Source organism: Staurois parvus, unplaced genomic scaffold (genome assembly GCF_062004578.1).
Source record: "Staurois parvus isolate SC_StPar_1 unplaced genomic scaffold, SC_StPar_1.0 ptg000404l, whole genome shotgun sequence".
NCBI lineage: Eukaryota > Metazoa > Chordata > Amphibia > Anura > Ranidae > Staurois > Staurois parvus.
Window position 1 is genome coordinate 2,766,892 of NW_028318200.1, and position 24,407 is coordinate 2,791,298.

The 24,407-nt window shown below is 38.2% G+C and overlaps 1 protein-coding gene across 1 annotated transcript in view; it reads left to right on the forward strand.

Moving 5' to 3' along the window:
• PRODH (proline dehydrogenase 1) overlaps positions 1-22,449 on the forward strand; it is a 192,785-nt gene extending 170,336 nt beyond the window's left edge. The window contains exons 12-14 of the mRNA XM_089686659.1: positions 7,277-7,375; positions 16,204-16,292; positions 18,235-22,449. Coding sequence (XP_089542785.1) covers positions 7,277-7,375; positions 16,204-16,292; positions 18,235-18,425 — 379 coding nt within the window. The 3' untranslated portion in view covers positions 18,426-22,449. The remainder of the gene's footprint in view (positions 1-7,276; positions 7,376-16,203; positions 16,293-18,234) is intronic.
• The last annotated feature ends 1,958 nt before the right edge of the window (positions 22,450-24,407 follow it).

The following is a 24,407-nucleotide window of genomic DNA, read 5'->3' on the forward strand; positions in this document are numbered from 1 at the left end:
GTGGCAACATAAGCACCAATGAGTAAAGAGAACTGCTGTCACACTGCATGCCTAAGAGCACTACTGCCTGTATAACTGACAGCCAATCTAGATCATTAGGCTCCTTTGTACGCGTTTCATCAATATGACATCATCAGGACCATGAGAAAGTTATCCACCTGATTAAGAGAACATGTCTATAATATCAGTAGGGCATTTAGGGACATAATGTATCCAAACATTTCCATCTACATCATAACCGGCACACTAGCGGTTTGACGTTTTGAGGAGGGGGAGGAGATAGAAAAAACTTTAAAACATTGAAGAGGGGACAATTTTTAAAGAGCTATTTCCAAAAAAAAGAGAAACCTGGCAGATTTATGAGTTGAATACTCCTAAATGTAGCTGGCTTTGCTGTTGTTTGATAAATCTTTCCCAGACAAATATCCTCTGTATCCCTGATGATGCCATGACTCCTATTGATGAAACACATAGGACGGAGCCTGACAGTTCAGGAGAGTGAGAGAGAGATACTGCAGAATGCTTGCATTAAACCAGGGGTCTCCAAACTATGGCCCTCCAGCTGTTGAAGTACTACAAGTCCCATCATGCCTCTGCCTCCGGGAGTCTTGCCTGTGGCTGTCAGCATCTTGCAAGGCATCATGGGGTTTGCAGTTCCTCAACACCTGAAGGGCCATAGTTTGAAGACCCCTGCATTAAGCCATTCCTTGACACATACAGTGTGAGTGTATAGTTAATATTTGGTTTAATAAAGCTGTTTTAGCAGTGTACACTATGATTTGTTTTTTCTCTTGAGCTGTGTTCACAACCGGTGGAATTCAGGGGATCTTACTATTATTTGCTAAAGCATTGAAGTGGTGTCCAATTTCCTAAAGCACTATTAAGTCCACATTGGAGCGTCCATATGAGAGCACCTGTACAATCCTGAGTTTTTTCTGATGCTTGGTTGACCTTTAGTAGTGAGGGACAAGCCTCAAGGTGTGCACTCGTCTTTGAGGGGTCATTTTGTTTTATCAATTTTATAGTTATGGAGTTACCACTTTCAAGCACAGACATTTTGTTCACTATACTTTGGAGCATAATCACAAGGCTCACTAATTAATTATAACCAGTATATGCAAAACACACTAAACAAAAATCATCTGCTTGCAGTTTTGATACATTTTTTAATCTATAATACATGGTTGAAGTTTGACACCTGACCATCGCACTCAGATAGGCATGTTGCAAATCCCAAATCAAAACCATGGGTATTACTATGGAATTTTCTCCCTCTCACCCTGCTCCCTTTGTAGCTGTAGCAGTCTTTACTTTTTAGGGAAGGCTATCCGCAAGCTTTTGAAATGTATCTTTTGGGCATTTGTGGCCATTCAACCAAAAGGGCATACATAAAGTCTGGTACTAATGTTGATCAAGAATGCCTGGTTTGCAATTGGCATTCTAATTAATTTCAAAAGTGTTAAGTAGATTTTAGGCCAAAGGCAAAGCTCTGTGCAAGCCACTCACGTTCTTCAACATCAAACTCTGAGTAGCAGTTTACATCTGAGTTTTTTCAAAGTGTATGTTGCTTTATGATCTTTAAACCAATTAGAGCATCAAGCTAAAATACATGGGTAATGCATATACATTTTTGTATTATAATTTTCTTATTGATATCTTTTGTTTTGAAAATGCCAACATACTGTGTAATATGGCATCTCACGCTAAAAATTAGAATGTACAAACCTCCAGACAAAAATGGGCACATAATATGAAACTGGTGGCAAATAGGGCCTGTCTAAATGGATAGTCTAAGTTGTGGGGAGCAATAGATACAAGAAGCAAGGGGGGTACCAGTAACTGGAGACCATGGGCTAACTGTATGCTCGTGCTCAATAAAGAATGGCAGAAGAGGGTGGTAAGATGGATTAGGCAGATTTGTTGGTTTTGATAGACTGCTAAATATGTAAAAGGTAAGTGTGAAATGAATTTGACAAGAAGCCATTTTTCAGGCTCTTGTTTTAAAATAGTCCTTCTGTCTATTGTACTTTTGATTATTTTGCTTAGTATAATCTTTGTTTTTGCATTGTTTTTTTACATTGCAGTCTACATCTTGGGATGATGTTTTCTGCCAACAAGGATAATTATATTTGTTGTAATTTTTGTTATAATGTAAATGGCATTTTTGTGTTGCCTCTGAGTAGAAGCTATAATGGCTTCACTAAATGAGTCGGCACGGCAATTATTTTTAACATCAGCTTTACCCTTTTTTTTTTTTTTTTTTTTTTTTTTTTTATATATCCTATTTTTTATCACTTTATTAAATACGTCCCTTTTCCTTTCCAGAATAGCTTAAGGCAACAACAGACTCTAAATGTCAAGCATATACTTTGCTTTATACAGATTCAGCCAAAATCTTTGCCAGATAAATAAAAAAAAAAAACTGTATCAAACTGCCAAGAATCCGTCCAGTTGCACACTGCTCAGTTAATCAGCCAGCTGTATGAGAACACATTTGAATAGAAGTGTGATGAGTAAATTACTTATTAGCATAATACAGCATCCAAATTCTGCAGTACTTTTATGTTGCATAAATTTTTCTCATTGGCTTGCTTTATCTCTGGAAGTGAATTAAATATTCTGAACTAAAAGGAGGAATGCAGGTAAACATTAATAGTTAAATTTTTAACTGAAAAGGTCACTTGAAAATACAATGTTGTGTCCTTATTTAATAGTACATAATGCAAAATGCTGTGTAAAGTGCCTAATTGTAAATCGTTGATAATAGGAAAATTACAGTTCATAGCTACAACTTTATAAATGGTTGAACGGTTATGTTACAGGAAATTTTATTTCAATGCTTTTGCTTATTTTTAAAGCGGTTCCTGGCAGGTTTTTTTTTTACCCATTTGTACCATACTTTAGCAGTCTTTTGAAACATTCCAGTGAGATTTTGAGATGTATTGCTAGTTTATAAAGACTTTTTTTCTGAGTGTGTACTACAACTGTTAATTTCTGCCTGCTATCTGGGGAATAAACTTTCTCTGAGGTGGCTTAGTCTATTTATAAAAAACATTTCTGTGTGGCTCACACAGCAAATGTTTGATGGGCATTTATCTGTCTGCATTTAGAGTTTCATTTAACAAGATTCACCCATCAGCAGTTGTGTACAGCACAGTAAAGAGATTCCAGTAATAAAATGCATCCATAAGTCCCTGCATGACACATAGGGGATTCCTCTTTGACAATGATGGCTGAACAGGCAAATCTAGTTTGTTCTTCAAACCTCTCTATTATGTTGTACAGTACATGACTGATGGTTGACACATCGTGAATGTAAATGTGATTCTGACTCTTGTTTGTTTTTTGCGTATGTGACTGCTGACAGTTGAAGCTTGTTAAATGTGACATACAAATTCTCTTTAAAAATTATGGACAAATTGAGGATCTCCTCTAAAAATGATGAGGTAATTCCTTGAAGTACAGATCAGCATATTCTGACTCAAAGAAAATACAGTATGTGGCAAAGGTGGGAAAAATTAAAGAAATGGAAGAAACTTTTAACATCGGTATGAGGGAAACACACCCCCAACTATGCAGGACATTTGACCACAATCAGCCCTACCTAAATGTACAAATTTTGCTTTTTATGTTGATGTTACTAAAGTATCAGGGATATTAGATACTTTTTTTCCCCATTATCAGACTAATGATCAGTAAAATCAGAGTTTAATTGTGACTGTAGTGAGTGTACTTTGCCAAAGTGGAGTTTATGGTTTGCCATGACAATGCGTGGGATGTGATTTGAGAGTTTTAACCGTGTTAATGACTTCTTTTTGCATAAAATCATAAGATGGACCAGGTACAAACGCCTAAATACATTAGATTAAAAATTACCCTTTTCTTTCACTAGGATGCAGCAACGTTAGTATTCTAGAGATTGAGATTTCTGGTGGTGTTCTGAACATAAACACTGTACAGAACAACCCCAGAAATCTCCTTTCCAGCTTTGTGTGGTTGGTTCTCTGCTTACCCCAGAAGTCTACATTGAGGTCTAAGGTATTTCAGTTATCTGAAATGGGCATCTCATTTTTGGTTAGGTACTTGCTAAAACATATCCTTCCCTAAAGTGATTCAGGCACTGCAGCTTTTCCCATTACAAACCTCAGATTGCACTAGCTGGTTATAATATTCAGATGTGGTTAGGATTAGTCAGATGTGAGTAAAGTATGAATCTGCAGGAAAAAAACAAAAATTCTCTCAAATTGTTTTACAAAACATACACCTTAAAGGAAGCTTACTAATAAAATCTCATTTCTATTATTACGGTCTTTTTACAGGCAATACTAGTTGCCTGTCTGAAACTGGCTTAAATGCTTTGATTCCCTGACGCAGGATAAGTATGCAGCAAATTAACAAAGACAGTTGGAGTTTAAAACCAGTGACTCAAAATTCAGAAAACTAGCATTTTCAGAAAGGTAGTCCGTTAATGACAGCCTTTGTATCTTTCCCTGCAGGTTTTCCATTAAGATTTCCCTCCCTCTCTGGTACAATTGATACTCTTTATAAAGTGAGCTATTTTGAAGTGAACAATGTAAATGTAAATTAACTAAGGTGATTTATCAATGAATTTTGTGCAGTGTTGGTTTTATTCTAATATAGAATGGGATTATAGCGCTCTTTTGTTTAAATTAGAGGTACAGTTTAACACCAATGGACCATAAAACACTAATATGCCTGTTAGAAAGCTGTAATCTGCTGTATTTGCCATTTGTACTAATTATTTTACACTCTGCAAGCACTTGTAGAGCTCTTATCATGAACGAGGGCATGCTTTACATTCTGTTTGGAAGTTTAGGCATATGCTTTACAACATGTACAGAGAGAACAGCTTATTATAGCTTAGTAATAATGAATTCTGGATTAGTTTCACACATCCAACTGTATGTCTTCGATAGCCAGAAAGGGAAAAGCTGCAGACGGGCCAACCTTAATCTATAAGGTCTTTCTCTGTTTCTGTACAATCAGGGCAACCAGATTAATTGAATAGAAGTGTTCACATTCTAGATCCTATTTTTTTTTTCTTCATTTTATGTACTGTTCTGATAATAAACATTTTCCTGTAATATACTATTAATCTTTGGTTTCAGCTAAATTATGTAATTTCTTAAAAGGTCACTGGAACCCTGCCCCACCTACTGCATCTAGGACAGGGGTGTCAAACTCCATTTCATTGCAGGAAGAATCAGCATTATGGTTACTCTCCAAAGGGCTGGTTGTATCTGCAAGACTGAATGGCCAGAGCACCCCTTCTTACATTAGATGCCCCCCAACCATCAGAAGTTAAGAGTCCTCCACCCTCCCTTACATCACAGTGCATACCCCTTTACCTTGTGCTGCTGTCAGGAAAAAGCTGGGGGCAGAGCTGGGAAGCAAAAAGTGCAGATTCTGTAGAAGGACAAGAGGAGAGCTGCAGTCAGCTGACAGTCTGCTGAATGCTGAGACCAGGGGAGGCAGAGATGAGGGGGTGCTGCGCTGCACAGAGGGGCACAGGATCTGTAGGAGGTGTTCTGTCGTCCTCTATGATGCCTTCTGAGACAAGGTGGAGGCGTTGACTAGGGGTGCTGCAGCAGGAAAAGTGCGAAGACCACATGAAATGACCTGGCGGGTTGAATTTGGCCCTTGGACCTTATGCTTGACACATGATTTAGGGTTTAATTTAACCTTATGAGCAGTAGTGTTGCAGTGTGCATGTATGATCACTGTATGCTTGGCTCTTTTTCTGAGCCCAGTCCAAAAATTGCAAAGAGTCTTCTTTCTGCCTTCCTTTGCTTTGTCTGGCAAAACAGCTCCTCCTTTGTGTACCTGCAGGACCACTGCTCATAGTGTTTAACAAATACTATAAGCAGGGAGGGGGGGGGGGTAAGATGATCCCAAATTGTATTATTTGAAAGCATCAATTGCCTATAAGAACATACATGAACTGACCAACTGATAGTAACGAGAAATCCTTTACATGTGCATTGTATGTAGACCTTAAATGTTCAATTTGAGCAAAGCTAGTGCAGCTCTACTATATTACATAAAGAGTTTTCTAAGAAATTAAACCCTTGTAATCTTCACCTGAATTTCCTTGCTTACACAATGTAACCGAGGTTGCTATATCACTAACCTGCAACTTAGGAGTACTGAATTAAGAGACATCTGAGTTCTTGTGCTGGTAGGAGAGCTACCACTTATGTAAACAGCTAGGCCAGTGCTGTGTCCTGTAGTGACATAGCAGCCAGCAGGAGAAACCAGAGCACCCAGTATTATTATTATATTATTATACAGGATTTATATAGCGCCAACAGTTTGCTCAGCACTTTACAATATAATGGGAGACAATAAAGCAACAATACAGTTAAATACAAGACGGTTATGAAGGCCCTGCGCCTTGGAGCTTACAATCTAAGAGGAGAACACAATCTCTAACACACCTAGAAGTTTTGGATAGTAGGTGCAAGAGAGCAAAGATTTCACTTTCTATCTACTGGAGAAGTAGGTTTTCAGCTGCTTCTCCTTTTTTATCCAGGGTTCTCCTGGCTGGATGTGGCAAGTTTGTTTTACATAGTTTGAGTGTGTGACGCTTACTATGAGGGGTGTAAAGAAGGGCTTGTCATGACAGTGGATGCAATAAAACATCAGAGTTTGACAAGTTCCTCCCCTCAGATATGCCTTACAGGCCAATTGGAGCAATGCATGGATTGTCAAAGTCTGAGACTGTACCTTTGGTAAACTCGGGCTGTATACAGACATGGCATAGGTTGTTTTTGTTCTGGCTGTTATGCTGTTGAAGATGGAACACATTGAAGTACAGTGCTAACCTACCTAGCCTACTCTCAATTCTGCATCCAGTTTACATTATATTTGGGATTATATTCTGGATTTAAGCTGCTCTTCTATGTGTATCAAAGTGAAAAATGTCTAAGAAATCTTTCCCCTGTGTACTGTTCACCCAGTGATTTTGTAGTAAGCGAAAAAGGTATCAAGATTTCAATTTTAAACCAATAATTTGAATCACTTGGTCGACATTTGATAAATGTGTTTTAAAGCTATTAAAAGTCACTTTCCATAAAAAGAAACAAAGGATATTGTTCAACAAGTAATGGACATTTCCTTTTCTTATAGGAATTCATTTTCCTAAAGCATGTTATAATAACCGATAGATGCCCATATCATGTTGTTCATTGTGTGATACCTCCAGCAAATCAATGATGGTGTTCTACCCACTCATTATACCTTCTTTGTCCGGCAGATGCCTCGATTATGTCTTAGAAGAAATCCGGCACAATTGTAAAGCAAATGTGATGGTAGCTTCTCACAATGAAGACACAGTGAAATTCACTTTGAAAAGGTAAGACGTCTCTTTACCATTTTATAGAATTTTATAATTCACCACCTGCAAAAATCCATTTTAAAAGGTACACCTGCAAAAATCCATTTTAAAAGTCACTAGAGCAGAGGCTTATTAGTTTTATCATGGTCCTTTGCTAGTAATTGGAATGTAGTTTGCACTGTCCTTAATATATTTGTCACATGAACAGTAAAGCCAATAGGATTTTTGATAGATTGTTTGCTATAGATCTCCTTTACACTGACACACACAGATTTATCCTGTTAGTGTTAGCACTTTCTGACTCTTGAACAACAATAAAAAATGTACCTCTACACAAGTAGAGAAAAATCTATAGACTAAGCTTGCCAGCCTTTCAGTTCAATTCATCCCATTTTGAATAATAGGTTTAGGTTGAATTTTATTTTTACAGGCTCCAATGTAGAGGGTCCTTTTCTGAATGTAAGCTATTCTACTAAGCTCATAAGAAAGCAGGGTACATTTCTTTGGTCAGTAGCTCCAGACTGGCATCTGAACATGGACCCAACAGCAAGTCAATAGCTCTCTGTCAAATGGTGACATTCCGGCAGATACAGCCCATCAGTTGCTCTTCATGGGTACAGTTCCAACCCTTGACGAGACAATCATTTTTTTACACCACTGTGGCACTGTGCATTGCTGTCAGCTGGATTAAACTTTAAGCTGCTAAGTGTTTTTAAGTGGGGAGGCTATTTAAAAAAAAAAAAAAAAAGTTGTGTTTAGAATTCAGTTTAGTTACACTTCTAAGTCCCTACATACACATACTGTCTCTGGCCATTTTTCCTATATTTTTTTATTTCTAGGTAGGAGGTACTCACTGAATGAGTCGAGTGGGCCTTAACAGGGAAAGGTGTATATCTCAGAGTTTACCTGCCTAATGCACATAGAAATGATGGAACAAGATGCAGGACACCCTTTGTGAAAGCCCACAGGAAGGAAAAAAGGAGAATCTGAGGTTCAGATGGATGCAGTGGCCTATAGAGAAACTCACACTGCACATACTACATCTAAACAATGTAGAGCGATTTCTTTAGGTTGCTTTGGAGCGGGCAGGAAAATGTCCTAATTAAAGTGAGAGTGAGAAACCTCATTGGGAAACCTCTCTTCAACGTAATAGCCGCAAGGAAAAACAATCTTATGAGTAAGAACAACCAAGGGAATATTTCAAATAGGCTTGAAGGGAGGCTTCTGTAGGACTGACAGGACCAGTTTAAAATCCCAGGGTGAGCCACCCCCTGATCAAAGGCCTTTGCCATTGAATGAGGAGCCAGAGGTCTCTGACAGAGAATAGTCAAGACAGAAACTTGACCCTTCAGGGTGCTCAAGGCCAAACGTTGCCCCATCCCAGACTGGAGAATGGACAGACTATGTTCCCTGGAGTACCATCTAAGTGAAACCTTTGTAGTTTGCACCATGCGAAGTGGTCGATTTTTCCCAGCTTTAGGTATTCCTTCAGGTATAGAAGACTAATTTCTAGGGAAGGGTTAAAGGATAAGGTCATCTTTTAGACAAAAATAATAAATGCACACTTTTATGCAGGTAAAAAAAAGTGCATTTATTATTTTTGTCTACAGAAGCCTGAAAAACATTGCACCAACGACCAGTAGATCACTGATGCCATGCAGGCCTCCTGAAAACCTGTCAGAATATCTGCTTGCCATACGGAATGTATGAGCAAGCAGATATTGTGACAGGAAGCTTCAATGAACTACCACAGCGCTGTGGTAATTTATTGAAAACTACAAGCCGTTAGCCGCTAAGGCTATCGGGACTTGTAGTTCATTCACGGAAGTCCATGAATTAATGATGTGGCTGTGTTTCAAATTTGATAGTATGGGGAGGCTTCTCCCTGTATTATCTGTCAGAGGGCAGGGGTGCGGCTGCTCCTGCTATGGGAACATGTTAATATCAAGGTCCTACCTTTCCTCAGGGCTTGTGCTGCTCCATGTGCTGGCATCCATCTTAGGTCTGCAAATCATTGTGGGATCCTTTATGCTTTCAGCCCTCTGCGGCTCCTCCCAGGAGGTGGCGGCTTATCACATTTAAGTCTGCTGTTTGCAGCTTTCCATTGCATTCGTGTCCTGTCTGTTGCACAGAAGCAAGCTCCTGTTTAGTCAACTCTTTTCTCTCCTGGATACCGACTTGGCTTTGGCTAAGACTCCTCCTGGCTTCTGACCCCGGCTCTGGCGACCATTCTTCCTGGCTTCTGACCCCGGCTCTGGCGACCATTCTTCCTGGCTTCTGACCCCGGCTCTGGCGACCATTCTTCCTGGCTTCTGACCCCGGCTCTGGCGATCATTCTTCCTGGCTTCTGACCCCGGCTCTGGCTACGATTCCCGCTGGTTCTCGACTTGATTATCCTGGAAGACGACCTCGGCAGGAGAACTTCTGTCCTACCGAGTCATCTGCTGTTGCTGTCGGACTTGCATAGACTCTTGCCTTGTTTCTGTGTAAATAAACCTACTTGTGTGTCTGGCTCCTCGCTCCCTGACAGTTACATGTTCCACCTTAAAAACGGGTGGAACATGTAGCATATTACCAAAGATGAACTTCTCCTTTTAATACTGGCACCTGAAATGTTGGAAATTATGTCCTAGAAGGCTTTAATCTGAGCACATTCCCACTCTTTGTGAAAGATCATTCGTAGTCTACGACTGGATTTGGAAGGATATAATGAATGTAATTTTTCTGGAATCATGTGCCAATAAGTCAAGTTTGTTTCCTGCTTTTTTGTGCTAATAGAGCACGTATGAGCTAGTTAGCAAACTGTGTTCTATTGGTGGTCTGTAGCATTTGCATCTCCGTTCATAAAAAAATGGGGTAGGGATCTGCTTATACAAGATAGAAAGTGTGTCTTGCTAGTTTACCTTCTGCGTGGATCTGTTCAAAAGGTAATTTTTAATGCTAGGCAAGTCTATTCTCCCATACAATTTTAGCTTGATCATTTAAAACTGATCCTGGGTTTAGAGGTGGACCACAAGAATTTAACCATGAGAGACCAGAGAGAATAAGATTGTGAAAATAGTGATTGGGATGGTCTGGAATAAGTGAAATAGCAGGAAAAACTGTTAATCCAAAGTACCAATGCTCATCGAATCCAGAATAATGGCCTGTCATACTATTTCCTTAGGGTCTAGTTCAATTGGACACAGTAAAGGGCTATAGATTTTTGTGAAGAGGTCAGGGAGATCCCCAGATATTTAGGACATTGGTCTTTCATGAATCCATGCTGTCTGTTGCTTAAAATATTTTTTTCCAGCAAGAACTAATCTATGTGGTCTTTAATTAAACTCTCCAGTATTTTCCCAACTATAGATGTTAAACTAACAGGTCTATAATTAATTTGTAAAGATTTTGACCACTTTTTAAATATAGGCACCACATTGGCCTTACGCCAATCCAGTGGTACTATGCCAGTCAGTAAAGAGTCCCTAAAAATTAGAAACAATGGTTTTGAAATGACAGAGTACGATTCTTTAAGGACCCATAGGTGTATGCCATCCAGTCCAGGTGCTTTATTTACCTTTATTCTGTCTAAATATTTCTGGATCATATCAATTGTGTGTCAATACCATGCCCATTATGGACAAGAGCTCCCCCATGCTCCTTTTGTATACACAGAGCTGAAGAAGGTATTTATTTAATAAATTTGTCTTCTTTGTCCTCAGTCACCCACTCTAGATTATTTTGTAAAGGGCCTACATGCTCGGACCTGACCTTTTTACTATCAATATATTTGAATAATTTGTTGAGGTTTGTCATGCTATCCTTTGCAATCTGTTGTTCATTTTCAATTTTTGTAGCCTTTATTTCCTTTTTGCATATTCTGTTATATTCTTTGTAATGTTTAAATGATGATAGCATTCCTTCATTGTTATATTTAATAAAAGCTCTTTTCTTATCTATAGCTTTTTTTTACTTTGGCCGTAAGCCACATAGGTTTGATTTTTAGCCTTTTAAACTGGTTGCCCATGGGAATATATTTTGCAGTGTGTTAACATGCAATCTTTTTGAAAAACTCCCATTTCTGTCTTGTGTTCATCAATGCCAATATTCCCTCTCAGTCTTGGAGAGCAGCTCTCAGCCTTGGAAAATGAGCTCTCTTAAAGTTGAGCATTTTTATTTTTCCAGCATGTGCTTGACGTTTACAGCTAGCAATAAATGAAATCATGTTATGGTCACTGCTACCCAGATGTTCTTTTATGTGGATAATCGTAATAAGCTCTGCATGGTTTGAGATTACCAGGTCCAGCAGAGCATCATTCCTAGTTGGGGCCTCTATGAAGTGTACCATAAAATTTTCCTGTAGTAGGTTTATACATTTTTGCACTTTAACTGTTCCTGCAGTACCATTACGCCGTCAATTTCCAGGTAGTTAAAATCTCCCATTATTATCACTGTCCCAGCCCTTGCAGCCCTTTCAATCTGCAAGGAGTTGAGTCTCCACCTCCTCATTAACACTGGGAGGCCTATAACAAACTCCAATGATTACCTTTGTAGTACGCACCCCCATGTGCAGTTCCACTCATAATGCTTCAGCCTCATCACACTCTCCATCAACTAGGTCCTCTTTCACACTCGCTCTGAGATCACTTCTCACATGGATAGATAGACACCACCACCTTTCCATACATAGCCAGAAATATTAATGGCCCAGTCATATGAAGATTGAAGCCAAGATTCTGCAATACCAAATCCATCATAGTTCTCTTCTTGCACCGAAGTGTCCAACTCACCTATGTTGCTTGGCAGACTTCTGGCATTGGTGAACAAACACTTTAATCGATTAACACCTTGTGTACACGTATTTTGCATATTTTTTATTTTCATACAAATTGTACCAATTCCAATGGTTGTTTGGAACATGGGAACCTTCTTATCTGCCATAGCCCTCCCCCCATCTTTCTCCATTCCACCCACCAATAAGGACTGACCCCTGTCTAATCTGTCTACCCCATTATAATCTAATTCTCCCTCCCCCTTGATCCTAGTTTAAATACTCCTCCAGCCTTCCCATAAACCTCTCTCCAAGCACAGCAGATCCCCTTCCATTTAGGTGAAAACCATCTCTATCATAAAGTTTGCACCCCAATGAAAAGGATACAAGGATTAAAAATGTATCTAACATGTACACAAATTCATATTTAAAACCACATGATTTAACATGGTGTGATGAAATACATGATCATTTAGCTCCGCCCCCTACAATGATATAGCCATGGGGGGTGATGTTGACGAGACATAATCGGCTTCTTCAGGAGGAAAAGTCAAAATATACTCTGACACAAAACCATAATAATCAGAAGACAAACATATCATGGATAAATATACACTTTATGATGGTTCAAATCAATGGAATTATTATTTTGGTATATTTTTCAGCCACATAGGTAGTGTGCCTGGCAACTGTGCCTATTGTTTCGCCCCGTATGTCTGACATGGGGGAGGTATGTTGGTGCCCCTATTTGGCCTTTTGTCAGCATGAGTCCACATTGGTAAGCAATCAGTCCATTGATTTGAATGTGCCATCATAAAATGTATATTTATCCATGATATGTTTGTATTCTGATTATTATGGTTTTGTTTCAGAGTATATTTTGACTTCTCCTGAAGAAATTATCTCCACGAAACATGTAGAGGAGTCAACATTACTCCCCCCCCACGCCCCCCCCCTCATGGCTATATCATCTTAGGGGGCGGCACTACAATGATTATCACACCAGGTTGTTAAATCATATGGTTTTAACCTCTTCCCTACTGCGCTATAGCCGAAAGACGGCTACAGAGCGGTTGTCTAGTTCTCGGAGGACCTCCATGGACGTCATTCCAGAACACGACACCAGGGGCGCGCACCCAGCGCCACCGGCGATCGCATACGGTAAACGGCCAATCACAGCGGTCTTTTACCAGCTGTGTCCAATGACGGAGATCACCAGGTAAATACAGTTGTCGGTTATCGGCTGCACTTTCCTCACACTGTCACAGCATTAGGAAAGTACTGCCGATAACCGGCAATTGTCAGAGAAGTGATCAGCACTGATCATCAGGGCACTGCTGATCAGGGCCCATCAGTGCCGCACACCTGTGCCCAGCAGTGCCATCTGTCAGTGCTGCCCAGCAGTGCCATGTGTCAGTGCTGCCCAGCAATGCCTCCCATCAGTGCTGCCTATCAGTGCAGCCTCATCAACGCACATCAGTGAAGGAGAAAGATTACCTGTTTACAAAATTTTATAATAGAAACAAAGAAAAACTTTTTTTTTTCTTTCAAATTTTTAGTTGAATCACCACTGGATGTTTTCTTTTGGTGGTATTTATAGCACAAAAAATAAATCTCTATTTGTGTGAAAAAATGATAAAACTTTCATATGGGTACAGTGTTGCATGACCATGCAATTGTCATTCAAAGTACAACAGCGCTGAAAGCTGAAAATTGGCCTGGGCAGGAAGAGTGTATAAGTGCCTGGTAGGCAATTGGTTCAGTATGAATTCCTGTGCATGTTAGATACATTTTTAATCTTTGTATCAATAAATATCATTTTTAGATTATTTTGTTGTCAATGGGTATTGAGTTAGTCCAATTTTTGGGGTATTCCCCTCCAATTCCTACATAGTCATTTTGAATGATGGTACCCCTATTTTCTTTCATGTAGTTGTAGTTGTTGATAATTTTTGAGGCTCTTCATTCAATTGCACTATAAAAATAATTAAAGAAACAAAATAGGAGAAGAACCAAATCATGTGAGCTGCTACAATCATGTACTCTTTCATCTGTTATTTTATAAATGGGCAATAAAATGCAGGCCCCTGATAGGAGTAACTTTCCAGAGTATAATGGAGAGTTGATATTTATAGTATTGGTAAAGGAAAGCTCTATCTGAGGCCACGAGGTATCTTGATCTCTTTGTCTTTCATCAGAGTTGGACACTTTAGATAACCAGCAAACAGGGCATTCTTACAGGGAAAAATTGTTGGCTCATAAGCTGTTTGCGTTTTAGTTTATCATACATTTACATTTGCTGTCTGTAGCATTGTGGTGTTGTACCTTTGGGAAATGCATGGGAATGCTCCAGAAAACCCTAAATAAACATCTATGATCCAGAGCCTTCAAAAATGTTTCACAAATGCAAGTCAGAGGCAGAACCTAAAGGCAAACAATAAGTGCATTTAATTCAATGATTGTCTTTTACCTGTTCAGGACAGTGAAAGTCATGTACACTTTCACAATTCTGAAGACATGCTGAAGAAATTGATACTTTATAAATATATTATTAAAATGAGAACATTTTGTTTTATATTCTGCTTCATATAGAAAAAATAAGTCATTAAAATGCATGATGTTACGAAGATACAAAGATTCACAGATTATGGTGTTCCATTCTCCGAAATTACTTCCAGTCTACATGAAGATTTTTAAATCTCTTTATATTTTTATTCTCAGTAATCTTTCATGGTATTCTATCTATAAATCTGTTTAGGTACACTGTAAAATACATGCAAAAAGGTAGTGCATCTATCTTATGCCAATATTATCTTCATACTGTGACAGAAACTGCTTACAGGCTCATTAGTCAAACAATGTTGGACAAATGTTGTAACCACAATTCTTGTTAATGTGTCAGCTCTGATGTATCCGGTACAGCACAACTATTCTAGACTTATTGGCCTTTGCTTACTCTAGATCCTGTGCTTTGTAAATTTGCCATGGTTGGTTTAATGAGCCCAGAGTGCAAAATGCGACAAAATCAGCATATCCTTCTTCTTTTTTTTTTTTTTTTTTTCTTTTTTGTGTGTGTGTTAAATGTACAACACAGAGTTAAATCAAGACTATAGTCTCTTATTAGGAAACATGTTGACAGGGCTATGTAATATTACATTTTTTGTAAGGCTTGCCATACATTTGAAGCTCAGGCCCTTGGTCTTCAAACTGTTCCCTATTTCAGACACCTTACCCAACTGCATAATATAGTTCAGTAATGGTAAGGTGTCCAATACTATGACTCGGCCTCTGGGCAGTCTACATAACCACTGCAGACTGCATCTTTACCTTGTTGACTTACATCCCAGGGAAGCAGTTTTTGGATGCAAGAAAGAATCTTTCCCAATTTCACAGAATTGACAATTTCCACCTCTCCAGAGAACTTAAATGAAACCACTCACAAACAATAAGTTAATGAGCAGTTGGAGAAATCACGATCTGAGCTTAACTACCTGGTGATATCCCTTGTATGCTGTCAAAATTTTGATTGATACATTGTTTATGCTCTGGTTGAGCTAGGGAGTACCAAGGGAGTTAATTCAGTTTTAGTGACCTTATATTTATAATAAGCCATTTTGAGTCTGTACTCTGGTGTAGGTGTTTTTACAATTGACAGTGTAGTCATGTTTAGTGTTGGGTGGAGGGGTTTATACTGTATCATGTTTTTTTTTTTTTTTTTTACTTCTTTGAAGTCCGTAATAAAGTTAATTTTTTTTATCACACCAGCTGAGGTCGCATATAGTTTCCTTTTGGGGGGTTCCCCCAAATCTTTACCCATGTCTGCAAACTATTTAAACTATGCCAATGATTCCTTTATACTTTTTGCTTTTTTATTTCCCTCTTTTTTTGTAATGATGACTTGGTAGTTCTGCCAGTTAAAGGTTGTAGATTCCTTTTGGTATACTGAAATGTATCAAAAATAACAGAAAAACCTGCCTCTGATCATTGCTTTTTACAGTTTTTATTCAGAAAACTGGTAATTGAACAGCTATAGAAGCTAAGCTTGGTGGATGTGATTGCATGTACTATAAACAATCGTTTTATTTTTTTGTAGAATGAACGAATTAGGAATTTTTCCTGAGGATAAAAAAGTGTATTTTGGACAACTTCTTGGCATGTGCGACCAAATAAGCTTTCCTCTTGGTAAGTGTTAATCTACAGTCCTTGATCATCTCATTTACTGCTGTGGGTTTAATATGACACATTACACTATGAAGATATAGAGTTAGTGTTTTGCAATAGAATTGATTCCCATCATTTGACTAAATTTAAGGAGGTAATTATAAAGGTTTTAGGTGAATTTAATTTCAAGCTTATAGGTTTTTGTAAGCTGATGTTTTATATTTGTGTATTTATTACATGACAAAGGATTCTTATAACACTATAGTTCTCTAAAGAGGGAACAGCTGTAGCCTTCTCCTTTCAGGCATGTTATCTTTCTGAAACCTCAGGTTAGTATTGGTGTCAGTGTCCCCTTAAAGAGCCTCTCCTCACTTCCTTTTCCATTGATGTCAAGAGTACTGTATATCACCATTGCATTTGCAGAAAAGAGAAACCAGAAGCTCAGTTTATAAAGGTTTCCCTGGCTGTTACAGAGATGGGAAGTGAGGGGATCTCCCCTGTAAGAACACAGATAGTAACAACTTGGGATGGAATCCTTCCATATACTATTTAAGGAAAAAAAATTTAATGGAGTTCCACCTGAAGAGGAAATTCACCCAATATTTTAAAAATTATGTCAGCAGCTACAAATACTGTGGATGCTGACCTTTTAAAAAGCAGATACTTATCTCATGGAGGCCAGCAATGTTTTCCCATATGCGATTCTTTCCTGCTGCTGGATCCTGGGCACCACCATCTTGGATTTGGGGTTGGATTTGACTTTCTGATGAATCAAAGCCACCTCCCCACTGATCATGAATGAGACCATGCGGCACAGGGAGACTGATCCTGTAGCCTCCTGGGACAAGTCACAAGTCTGTGGATGGGAAGAGGCAATGTCACAAGGGAGTGGGTGCAGGTATCATCTAGAGAAGATACTTAACACCCCCCCTCCCCAAAAAAGGCAGTTATAGGCTGGGGGGGGGGGGAAGAATGAGTGGTTTCACTTTTTGAGTGAAGTTCCCCTAAACTAGATGTTCTTATGTCCAAATTTAGGATTTGTCTGTGTTTAATATTCAAGGAAGAAGGTGGTTCTACTACTAGATTCTGGTAGTGTTCTGTCATTTATGGGACCCCACATTTTTATGTCAATTGATTACTTATACAAACTATTTTGAGCTGATGGATATTAGGAGAGGGTGGGGCTCAATATCAGTAGCAATTAATCACATTGGACCTTACAGCATTACACTATATGCATCCATAATGCAGCAATTTGTTTGAGATCTTAAGTACTTGAGTTTATTCTCTGTTCCTTCAAGTAGAATGGGAGGGAGTGAGATCTGGCCTTTTTAATACACATAAGGCTGAATATTCAAACACAAAAATCATATAGGGACAAAACTGAATTTGTAGTAAAAACATTGTTGCCAATGTGTAACCAGTGACTTTCCCAATGAATGCAGAAGTAAGGATATCCAACATAAGAGCAAATAGACAATGTTGAGGTGCCAGATAGTAAAATTTCAGACTGCAGGAGTACATTTAAAACTGGTAATTGCTTTGAAATCATATCCAGCTTTATTATTTTAAACCTCTAAAATGCCTCAACCACAAGTCAGTACTAGCATTTTTTAAAATACATAAGCCAGAAAGGTCTGTCCATAATCGTTTATGCTACTTTTTTGTAAAGTTTCCATGAACCTCTTTCAGAAAATAAAATCTGTGTTTTAGGGAAAATTTTGTATACATTCAGTTCTTGAAACTTTCGAAATTCTTATCCCCCACTGTTAAGAGCTATTTTTATGTAAACCCACTCCTAACTTCTTTTTAGTGCCCTGTAGATGGCACCTGAGTCAGAACCAGCATTAGCAGCGTTTTCAGTGTTTCTGTGCATACAACAGGTATTTACTGCAGCTGTCCATTTTTATACAAAGGTAGATCTAAATCTTTTTTTCTTTTTTTTTTTTTGTTACATTGACAGGCCAAGCAGGCTACCCTGTTTATAAATATGTTCCCTATGGACCTGTCAATGAAGTTCTGCCGTACCTATCCAGGAGAGCCCAGGAAAACCGTGGTATCATGAAAGGGGCAGTGAGAGAGCGTGAGCTCCTGTGGATGGAGTTCAAAAGACGTCTGCTCACAGGCAACCTTCTCTACACTCCCAAATTCTAGAGAGAGAGATGGCAGCATGGAGCTCAGCGGTGAAAACTGACAAGAATGACAGCATACACATATTTAAACTAGTTTTGCTTTTAAAAATTATTTATAAGAAACATTTTATAAATGAAATCAAAACCCAAACTAATGCAGCCGTATTTTTAAACCAAATCCATGGTGTTCATGCTTTAAGGAAATTGCTGTTTCGGCAATAGATTACAAAAAAATCAATTATCTATTTAAAAACAGAAAAGTTATAGATTACTTTTCAGGCAGTTTAGAATGTCTCATGCTTTTTAAATATTATTTATTGTCCTCAACCAATCAGTGTGTGTTATATTGCTGTTATCAGTCCTGCAGAAACAAACTTGGAAAGCTGAAAAATTATAGAAAATTTTTAAGGGTTTGTGTAAGGGTGCTGCAGCCATTCCCAATGCACCAAAATACATTAATTGTGAGAACGAAATAATGGACTTGATTATAAAACATAAATATGACACTGTTTTAATATTAGGAGACAACATGACTAGTAGCTTGGCTTTAAGTTTATTCTACCCACTAGAAAGTGAATAGATCTTAAAGCCAAGTTACCTCTTGAAACAGTTCTTCCCTTGATGGGTCGCTGTAGTTCAGCTACAAGAACTGCATTTCCCGGTTTTGTGATTGTCCCTGTTGATTGACCGCTGAGCAGACCAGAAGTATTTAAAGCTATAATACTAATTTGGAAAAGTGCTATTTTAAGTGCTCCTGGGAGCAATATATGCAGATTTTTAGTGATCAAACAGGAGGTGCTGGTTAGCAATTCTTTACCTTTTCCTTGCTTATGCATTGTGTGGAGTACCAGCTGCAATGTATCCTTTCATCATAACTTGCATATTTGTTGCAAAGTGGAGTGAAATGACTTGCACCACAGTGATTTCTTAGTTTTTGGTGGGTGTATAATAAAATCATGTCATGTGCATCTATTTCACATTCTATAGAAATGCTTTAGATTTTTAAGTCTCCTTTATGGTAGAGTAGAGTAAACGCCTATATTAAGCTGTTACTGTAGATTACATTGTACATAACTATTTCCTTAAATCTGTTTCTCTATGGCAACTTGGTACTTGTTGAACATCTTTAACAGTTCTTTTTATTCTCTGCACAGCTATTATATGCAATGTTAACATCTTGTTGGGCAGTACTGTGAACATATGCTGTCCCTAATTAGAATCTGCATAGCCAATAGCATATGTTGATATAAAACGCTTAGTTGTTCAGAGATGGCAATATATAGCTGTAAATTCCTCCAGTCTTTTTTTTCCCATTCGATTCCAGTGACCTTCACTAATCAAGGCTTGTGTCCATTTATTTAAATTTCATGTCAGTAGTGTACTGCAGTTCAAAGGGCTTTTCTATACAGTGTTTTTTGACACACTTATATTATCGCTGCCTGCATGAAGTTTTCTTTGAAGAAGATCTTTAACAAGCCTTCAACACTGCTAAAAGTACAGTGGATAGATGAAACGTATGTTATTTGATATCATCTATCAAGGTAATACAATAATATAATTATTTAGCACCACACCTTGATTATAGTGGTTATAAAAGCTGTATAAGTAATATTATTAAAAAAGCATAATTAGAGATTTGAAAGCACTTGTTATTTATATATATATATATATATATATATATATATATATATATATATATATAAAGGCTTATGTATGGCCATGTTGTATGCAGTCTGAGCAGGATTAAAACTAGACCCTACAATATCTGTGTATGTGTTGAATCAAATAGATGTTAATAAGTTCAGTGTCCATGGAGAAGAAAGCATAGGTAGGTAAGGATATTTTTTTAAAAAAAAGGGAAAAAAAATGTTTTCACTTTAAGTGTAGTGTGGGGTATTTTAAGTCAAATGGGTAATAAACCTTCATTTATTTAAGATTATATTTACAAAGAGCAGTTATGTGCAGTGTCCTATAGCAGCTAGTCTGATTTTGACTTTCATCAGTCTAGTATAATCCATTGATTGGTTGCTTCTGACTGAGCACAGCTTTCACCTTATTACAGCAGAAGCAAACATCATTGGTGGGGTGAGCTTTTGCAAGTATGCTCTGCACACTTAGATTATGGCACACACCTACCTCTGTCTGTGCCATCCTCCAGCATTGATAGTTTCAGGATCCTGGCCAGTTATAGAATGGGGAAGTTGCCATTTTTTTTTGTCCTGGCACTCCTGAATCCCCTGCTGCCACCAATTCTTTTTGGATTCCTTGACGCTCCTCTTCAACCCTTGGCAATGCGTGCAGATGTTACATTGGCTGCAGGAATGGAGCCAAGCTGTACACTTGCTGGGGCATGCACTGTGAAGTGTACACAGAAAATAAGAAAATAACCGGGATCCAAAAAAATAATTTTTTTTTTTGCAAAAGACTGTTCATGTCTTTTCTGCTAAAAAAAAACTCTTATCACCTTTGGATTTTTTTTTTTTTTTTTTTTTTGTATGTGACTTTAGCTGCACTTTAAAAGGTTATACTATGAAAAATGGAAGTAAATGCATTAAAATACTGCATCCACCCACTCCTAAACATGCCTTCTTTCATAATGCAGTGGGGTTTTATGAAAGTTTGCTAAATATGCATAAAATAGAAAGCACATACAACAAGTGTATTACTACTGACTACTTATAGTATATTGGACTGTTACAAATAAGTAATGATGTATTAAGACTGCTTGTGTCCTTTATTGTACATATTTAATGACATGTATGCACTCCAGTGTTACCTCTGTCAAAATGTGATACTTGCTGGTTTTGGTACAGAGCAATCAAATTTTATTGTTCAATATCTGGGTATGTTGCACTTATTACGTATTACAGTATGTAGATGTATTTTGTTGGTTTAGCCAAAGATATAGTGGGCAGAAAGTATGCCACAACTCTCATCCATCCATCTGCAATGTTGGCAGTGTTGTATATACAATATACATTCTCTAGTTTGGAGTGCAGACTGTAGGCAATAGGAAAACCGAATATGGGCTATTACATCTTAATGTGAATGTTATGTGACTCCCAAAGCTGAGCTTTTCCTATTCAGACCACAGACAGAAGGGTTGAAGTATGTCTGCATATAGATAGTTGATAAACCTCCTGCACACAGATGTTTAGCAGTTTCATATACTAGAGGGTGGTGGGCAATGAAAACTGTGTTCATTAGTTCAATATTGCAACTTTTAATAACAAATTTGTTTCCACTATTTAATCATATAAAGAAATTGTCATGGGAGAAACCTGGGGCTGTCATTCCTGCCTTGAAAATGTTTGTTTCCTGGCTTTCATACTGGCTATTTGGTATCAGTACTTTGAGCCATTGTCCCTGATTAAGAATAATGAGAAGGAATTCTGACTTTATTCTGACTTTGCTAATTAGCATTCTTGTTTCCAGTTTAGGGAATCAAAGTACTGAAGCCTATAGGTCAGCATAACATCCAGACAACTAGTTTATTTAAAAAGAGGCCTGCAATGTCATGTCTGTCATGGCGTGTTTTCTTTATAATCAAAAAAAATGTTGTCCCTTTAGCTACTGTCATTTTTCATATTATGCCAAGCCATAACAAATAAGTCTGCCGCCCCCCTAAGTGATTGCTCATCATCTGTACATGTATAGCATCTGTGTGTGGGCAGTCTGTTTCTCTGTGGATATCGGTAATCCCTTTGTAGATCGTGATCCATCTTAAACATGAAGACTAAAAAAATACTTTGGTCGTGTTGTCACATACAATTTGTTGTGCTTTGCTTATGGGAACACACACTGTTCCATGTACAGAATCTAAATAACCCAGCTATGGGTTTTCTATTGCCCAGTCTTTTCTCCAGATGACTATCAAACATATACTTGGGATTTTACATTTCTACTGCTTAAATAGAACAATGAAATTGGTTGCTCTGAGGAATTGCTTTAATGATTTATAATTAAATGGGATTCTATGGTAAAGAGTTTATTTTGTATAAAATGTAATGCTTTATCTTTAATAAATAAAATATTAAAACCTGTAATTTGAAGTTATATTGCTTTTTTATCTTTAAATGCATCATTATATTAGGTTTTTATATTAACTCACATCTTCATTAGGAGAAGATACAACAGGGGATTATGTCGGATCTGGTAGTTGTAATCTGTGTTGGTTTTTTAGTTAATATAGTTGGCATATGAAAAAAAAATCTAATGGTCTCTTAGACACTTTTTCTTTAGGTGGTTTCCTCCTTCTGTTCTTCACTATTCTACTTCAGCAGCTGTTCTATTAGGAGTTACACATCTGCTGCAATACACACAGGGGACTGCATTCAATAAAAGAGCAACAGTCCATTATTAATTAACTGCCACTCACATAAAAGATGATCATACTAGCATAGTGGGAATATATTTGTAAAACTCATAGGGGGAAGAGTTGTGTAAGAGACCGATCACACCGTTCCATTAATGTAGGCATTTTATTGCATTTTTGTAGATCTCTGAATATGGCATGCATACTTAAGCACAGGCTCCTATGTTAATATTAAAGGTATTCTGTCCCGAAGTGTGGGAGGTCTTAATGCTCATTCATTTTATTTTTCAAATTGCATTTTTTAGGGCTGACATCTGTATTTGTCACGGTCAGAGGTCAGGCTCAGAGACTAGTAGCTATAGCAGCAGACCAACAAACAGGATAGGTAAACATGCAGGTCATCCTGGGAGATGACGCAGGCTCACCTGAGGTGCTAAGCACTAACCGGTATTCACCAGAGCTCCTGATGGTGGAGATGGGTTTTGCTGCGTGTTAGTACCAGGTTGCAGTTCTCAGGATCGCCCCACCAGGAAGTGAGCAAGCCGGGATCCAGTAACAGATATGGCAGGTAGGGATCTAGCAGAAGCGTAGTCAGTAAACAAGCCAAGGGTCGGTAACAAGTGGTAGCAGGTTGGGATGAAGAAGAATCGTAGTCAAGGAACAAGCCAAAGGTCGGTAGCGAAGGTATGGACGGCAGCAGGAGAGACGAGAGCAAGATACTGGCTGGAGAAGGCACAATCTGGCAAACAGGAAATGCAGAGACATGGCTTAAATCAGGAAGTTCATGGGAGGAGCAAGGAGATCAAGGTTCAGCAGAAAACAAGGCAGGATTGTCCAATAGGTCAGGCAGACTGTTGTCCAGCATCCCAGATAGCTCAGTGAGAAGAGTTGCTGCCAGACACAGTAGAGGTCCTAGGTTCAAGTCCAAGCCCTGACAGTATTCTTGTTTATAGTGACCCATGCTATTCCTTCTGCTATTCCATGCAGCACTACCTGTGCATAGAGGTAAGCTCTATAGTGCAGCCTCTCACATCACCGTTCTTAAAACAATTGTGAAAATGTTGAAATCTTTACCTCCAGAAGTTTGAGGTCAATGAAGTATGCCCTGATGCAGTGACACCATTTTTCCATTCCCAAATAGCTGTGATTTTTTTTTTCTGTTGGCTTGGAGTCTAGGGTTGCAACCTCCATCCCTTTTAAACCTGAACGCATATTAATTACATGGGTTCAGAGGCTGATTTAAAGCAGATGAGGCACCAAGTGAGTTTAATTACTACCTTAATCGTCCACATAACCTGTGTTATTAATGTGTTTGGGTTTAAAGGGATGAGGCGGCAACCCTATTGGAGTCAGTTTTGACTCTTACATTGGGTCCATTCTGAGCATTTGTGTTGTAAAAACATGCAGTACCGCACGTTACATGTGTTGGGTGCCATGCATATCATATTTATAAATATGTGAATGTGATTTCCACCAAACATTTACTGGCGCTGCATAAATTGCTGTCATTTTACACTCAATACCAGCGTGTTACATGCCCTTCTATCCAGGCCAGTTTTCAGTGTTGATAGTTTTGACAATTACTTGGTCATGAAATAGTGTACCCAAAAGGATTTTATTTTATTTTTTCTGAGACAGGGCTTTCTTTTGGTAGTATTTAACAACCTCTTGGTTTTTTATTTTTACTAT